The following is a 6,485-nucleotide window of genomic DNA, read 5'->3' as shown; positions in this document are numbered from 1 at the left end:
ACAGTAAAATGAATATTTACGAATATAAAGACGAAAACAATATAGCCGGTATAAAAATCCACGAGATTGAGATTTGAACTTAAAGTAAAAATTTGAAAATTATTGATAAAAATTTTCGTAGAGGTGATATTAAGCACAAATCAATATAAAATGTAGAATTTTAGATTTGATTAATCTTACATTTAAGTTTGTAATAAATGAGTAAGTTACAAAATATTTAGTTGTTAACATTTTACGTTTAATTTTATATATGAAGTAGGTAGTGAAAAACTGTCGGGCTAGGGATTTTGTTAATTTAAATTTAATTCAGCACTAATCGGTAGACAATATTCTTGGTTAACCTGTTTCTAGCTAACACAAATAGATTCGATGGTTTTCCCACACGTGAGCAGGCAACATATAGTTGGCCATGGGAAAAACATGGATTTTCCAAATCTAAACCGCAAATGGGCATTGTTTGACCTTGAGACTTATTTATAGACATTGCGAAAGCTAAACGAATACGAAACTGTAGCCTTCTGAAGGGTATCGTAGATTCTGACTGTATCATTGGAATACGTGGCAACAGGATCACTTCTCCCTTAAATTTTCCAGTCAAACTTGTTGCTTCAAGAATATTTCCGGTGATCTTTTTGATCTCTTTTTTTTCCCTCGTTACACTTATATCTAACCTTCTAATAATTATACTTATATTCATTTCACTGTATTAAATAGTTTAATATAATATGAATTAACGTAAACCTTAACCACAGCAAAGCGTAGCCGGTTATGCATTAATATTCCTTCCTCATCGTTACACTTATATTTAACCTTCTAATAATTATACTTCTTATATATTTAACTTTTGCTAGGTAACTCACACACGCGTGCCTTTTTCTATTCTTCTTGTTCTTTTTTTTTAATTTGTTCGTCTCTATGTCTTGTTTATCACTGTTGTCAAGAGTAACATTCAAATGCACTATCACGGCAACTTCGATCACAAAGAAAATTTGAAGCGATAAATTTCCTTAGACCGCCATATGTTAGAATCTTATGGAACTAACAGGTCTAATTAACAAATAATTTGCAATAAAACAATATTGCGACTATAAATTGAGATAAAAACTATCCTATGTCTTAAGTTTGATCAAACTTCAAACTGTGTCCAAATTTGATTAAAATCGGTTGAGTGGTTTAGGAGTCCATCGTGAAGGAACAACGTGACACGAGATTTATACATATTAGAAAAAAAGGTGTATTTTAACAAAATTATAAGAATTCTTACCTCTTTGTTGTTAGATATCTTTTCGGAAATCTAACTAGAAAAACGGAATCCAACATACGAATACATCCAAGCATTCAACCCTCTGTTTATTTACATTTAGTATGCTTTTTCACACATACAACATATCGATGCGAGGTTTACAACTGCAATATTATCATATATAACTTCTGTTAACTATTACATTGTATATAACAAAAAAGTTTTTATGCTGACAGGCTGTTAACTTAGGAGCAATTAATGTTTTCTTATTTTTACTAGCTCTTCAACCACATCATTTATTCTATTTAATTAATCCAAATTTTATAAATACAAGCTTTTCCAATTACAAGAGCATTATGTGTTGGAGGAATTTGCGTTTATACAGAAGTCGTGAGCATTCTATAAAATCTCCAATGCGAGCAAATAGAGACATCTGAAAAATATTATTTATAAAAAATTGTATTTTATAAGAATTGTTCAATAAACATTATTTATAAGTATCGCTTTTTACCTTTTGTAAAAAGTTTTTTTAATATGCATGGTTTTATATATACCAGTTTTTTTTTCCTTTTATTTAAATTTTATTTTTGTATTTCTCATTCTTAAAAAAAAAAAATTAAATAAAACATACAGTACAAAAGGGAGAAAAAAAAGAAGAAAGTAAGTGTAAAATAGGATGTCCATGTAAGTTTCATCTCAACAAAAATTACTTGTAAATCTCATCAAGAATTGTTCGTATATTTCTGTAATATTTAATAACAAGAAACTGTAAAGTGAGAATAAACGTAAGAGCTTAATGTTTGACGTGATTTACATTATTGACATTAATTGAAAAAGAAATTGTGACAGTTAATTTAATTATTTGTCGATAAATAAAATATCGAAAACGAAAATAAATCAATTCGTTCAGTGAGTACATAAAAAAAAAAAATTTTGTGAATATAGAATTTTATTTATAAACATCTTAATAAAATATTTTAGCTAATTTAGGGAGGGGGAAGTCAAACGTTTCGTATTATTCTATTTCAAAATCGTAAATAATAAACATGATTTAACGACTTATTGAAAAAAGATAAACACTGAACATATTGAAAGTACATTGAGAAACCAAGAAACAAGAGGCACACAAAATCATTTCGATTGTTACTTTAAAACGTAGAAGATAAAAGGCAACGATTTTCTGAGACGAACTAACAAAATGCCWRAAGATGAATTTGTTGAAAATTACTTGGAAAMRAAACAMMCTAAATTACTGGAAWTATTTTTTCCTTTTGTTTTGGGAATGATTATGCTCTTCATCAGAGATGCTTGTAAAACGTAAGAATTTTCATATTTAACAGAATTATCTTTTTATTTATTTATTAATTTTGATTGGAAAGTAATTCGATATTAAACGTCTACGAAATGAAGTTTCGTATAAAATTTGTTTCTATTTTTATTCATTTGGTCATCATGAAAGTTAAAGTGATATTAATTTATTTTATTAATTTTATTAGATTCTCATAAAGTGTGGTATCAGGTCAATGTTGATTAATACAAACTTTTTTTGTTCTTTTTTTTAATTGTTTTTCAATTGTTATTTAAATTTGATTTACTCTTGAACGAAGTTTCAAATGAAAATATTTTAAACGAAATTTTCGTTCGACTTTTTCATATAAAAACATTATCTACTGGTTCGTATTAATATAAGATTTTTGTTTTCCTGTTTAAAATTTAATACTGATACTTTTAATTTAATGTGGGAAAGAGTACCAGTATTTCGAATAAAATAAGTAGTCATGAGAAATTTGACTGTAGGGTCTTAGATAGCAGAATAATTAGACCAATCCCTTAATAAATAGAACATGATTCTTCTTTGAGTCTTGGTCCGGTTTACTAAATTTTTCACACATTTTATTTAATTGTTATACAGTTTCATCTTTAAACCTGTGGGTAAATATTTTGGTATAGAAGAAGAAGAAATAAGGATCCCACAAAATGACATACTAGAAAACGATTATGCTAGAAGAATAATTATACATGATAAAATGGTAGATTTTTCTTATTGGAATAAAATATTATTCAATGAAATAATATATCTGTATCATTTAATAATTTTTCTTTTAAGATAGTAATATTGCCTAGAGAGCTAAAATGCCCTAAAAAAAGAATAATAGAGTGGTTTAAACTTCGGCTTGCTAAAGATAAACATCTTGATTTAACATATTTCAGTTATTGCAGGTAAAATATATTAAAAGAGTGAAATATCTTTCATGATCCACACTTATATTTCATTAATCATATTTAAAAGTTCTCCAGTTTGCTATTCTATCCATAGTTAAAACTATTCCTGCAGAAAATTATAAAATCTGTTACTTCTTTTCTCTCCTTCCATTTCAAAATTCAGACAAATTATTAATCGTTAGGTCTCCTTAAAAATTTTTATTTTTACAATATTTATTTTTTAATTTAAATTTTAGTTGGAGACTCATTTTCACAATATTCTCATTCACATATGGCCTTTTTACTTTCTGGAATAAGCCATGGTTATGGGATATAAAACAATGCTACTATGATTACCCTTTTAACGTAGTAACTAATGAAATGTGGTGGTATTATATGTTAACTATCGCATATTACTGGGGYAGGATCAYCYTAAATCRTTCAACAAAAAATTTTATGCRWTTTTATTTCCATGATMTWSTGYTCCTTTWTTATTTACATTTATCATGGTATGTAAATTTTKTCAAACTTGGCATATTAATCAYAMTYGGAATRGGCTGTGCTGATATCTKYGTAGAAGTAAGTCTAATTTAATATATTCATTAAATTTCTTATTTCTTCTAATTAATTATGTTTAGGAAAAATTTTTTTTTCTATATTAAATTATAAATATATGAATAATGAAGAATATAYATATACATAGGTGGTAGGTTGAGATAGTAATACATTAAATTGACATTTGTGCTATAATTATTTTTCTTAAAAATAGCTTATATTTATTTAAACAACATTTAAAGTAAAAATTTGCTAGTTCGCTGTGGCAATCTTTTTGGAAAATGTGTATCTGAATTTTTCCGCTAAAACATTACGATTACGATAAAATAATATCGACTTAAATTGCTATATAATGACTATTTATTTTTTTTATATTACTACAAATTTTATATTTTAAAATCATTGACTTATTTAATTTAAACATATAGTTTGCATATAAAAAAAAAATCTACTACCTAAAAAAATGATTAGTTAAAAATTTAATCTGCTGTTATTGAATGGTATTAAGTAAAACAAGATACGATAATGACACTTACATGAGACAAATTATCTCTGCATACTTCAAAAAAATAAGAAGACAGATTTGCACCTCAGAAAATTATTAATTTCTATTTATTTACATTAATTAAATAAAATAAGCATGATTTTTATTCATTGAAACGCCACAACACTGCGACATTTTAATAATTRGATGTTGTAATATAATAATCTAGAACTAAARAGTATACGTGTGCGCATRACGCACAAACATRACTTTTTATTTATAAAACTACAGTAGTTGTGTTGAATTTTTATTCCCGCGTAGCAGTTTGTGAGTTTATAACGTTTTCTCCGTGAATTACTCTTTGCATTCAATAATATCATAAATATCACTCATTTTTATTGCCTCTCTCTGTATTTAATATGGAAAATACACAATGTTAATTGCTTTATGTTTTCTAGATATATAATCTACTAGTTCACAATTTCACGTAGTTYTCGAATCATCTTTTCATTATTATTTTTTTACATAACTCGATATGATAACACGTATTCCATTTAAGTACGTGTAAATTTTTTGTAACTAAAAATGTTATAACTTTTAAACAGCCTTGTAAAAATATCCCCAATTCTGTAAGGAGCTTCAGGAGATTTATCGAAAAAATTTCCAATTTTTTCATAGTATTCTCATCATTATCAATATACCTCAAAGAAATCCTAAACACTACCTTTGCAATTTATAATGTTTATTTTCATTGATTAAGTTAATAATTAATAAAGCTGGCAACATATAAAATAAATATAGTTTTACTAAAATCGCGTGTGAATACTTCTCGGCTTCTTATTTACTTTTCTTTCATCTTAATCTTTAAATATCTTAAAATATCTGAAAACTTGCGAATGTATTTTTAGTCCTCACCAAAACTGCAATTAAAATTACGAATGTTAGATATTTTATCCACATATCGAGTATATTTTTCAAGGTTGCATCAAGTTTAGTCACAGCTAACTGGTTAATAAATGTTTTATTTTCTATATTTTGATAATAAATACATATTAATAAATAGATAACTAGTACGAAATCATAGTTTTTAATTAGAAAAATGATATAATCAATTTAATGCTTTTTATAGATGAGGGAAATGATACGATTTGCTTCTAATCACATATTATGGGACATTATAAATGCTATATTTGTGCTAATATGGGTTTTAGTTCGTAATTATATATTTCCGGTCTACATAGTTTACAAGTAATTTCATATTTTTAATTAGATTTTTAAGAAACGTTTTTTTTAGCAGCGCAATTTTTCAATCACACACGAAAAATATTGATTTTTTTTAGTTCCATCGTCGCCGGATTTCAAATATTACAAATTACACCGACAATCATAATCATGTATTGTTTGTTAGTTATATTTGTTATCTTGGACGGAGTTTGGATTCAGGTATCATCGCAGTCTTTCTAATTAGGCCTACGTTGTACAGGTACGTATTCATAGATAAAACTATAGTATGTCTATGTATATATTTTATATTAGGTATAAAAGTTAATACGATGCCGTTTTCTTTTTTTAAGCGATCGCAACATTTGTTCGTATTCAAATTTCCGGTTACGTCTAAAATAGTGTTCTTTCGATTATAAAAAGTATTATTTCGTGTTATTCGTACTAATTGTCAGGCTAGTAAAAAACTCGGAACGTCGAAAATTTTTCATATTTCAAATGGAAAAATCGGATGTTAAATTAAATATAATAATATATAAAATAATGTATAAACAATAGGTAAATATTTTGTAAATAATAATTTTTCTCTTAAATATTACTTATTCATTTTTTTCTGCTTTTGAGGTTCTATGCCAACTTTTCTGCTGTGCGAAGCGGTCTTTTAATTACCGGTCGATCTATTTTCGATAATGTTGCTCTCATCTTTACCGGATGAATTTGAAAATTTGACGATAGCGATTGAGACTCTCGATGAGATTCCGACAGCGAGAGTTTAAAAAT

General features: G+C 26.5%; 1 protein-coding gene across 1 annotated transcript; it reads right to left on the bottom strand.

Moving 5' to 3' along the window:
- Positions 1-301: 301 nt before the first annotated feature.
- On the bottom strand, positions 302-697 carry LOC106792734 (ATP-dependent DNA helicase PIF6-like). The gene has a single exon (XM_014759235.1). It carries the CDS (start codon positions 695-697, stop codon positions 302-304), a length of 396 nt encoding a protein of 131 aa, XP_014614721.1.
- Positions 698-6,485: the final 5,788 nt, after the last annotated feature.

This window comes from Polistes canadensis, unplaced genomic scaffold, assembly GCF_001313835.1.
Source record: "Polistes canadensis isolate GaletaPanama2010 unplaced genomic scaffold, ASM131383v1 scaffold_596, whole genome shotgun sequence".
Lineage (NCBI taxonomy): Eukaryota > Metazoa > Arthropoda > Insecta > Hymenoptera > Vespidae > Polistes > Polistes canadensis.
The sequence above is the reverse complement of the archived record's forward strand: the minus strand, read 5'-3'. Positions and strand labels throughout refer to the sequence as shown.

Coding starts and splice junctions, on each gene's coding strand:
- LOC106792734 (XM_014759235.1), bottom strand. CDS start 697: ATGAATATAAGTATAATTATTAGAAGGTTAGATATAAGTGTAACGAGG.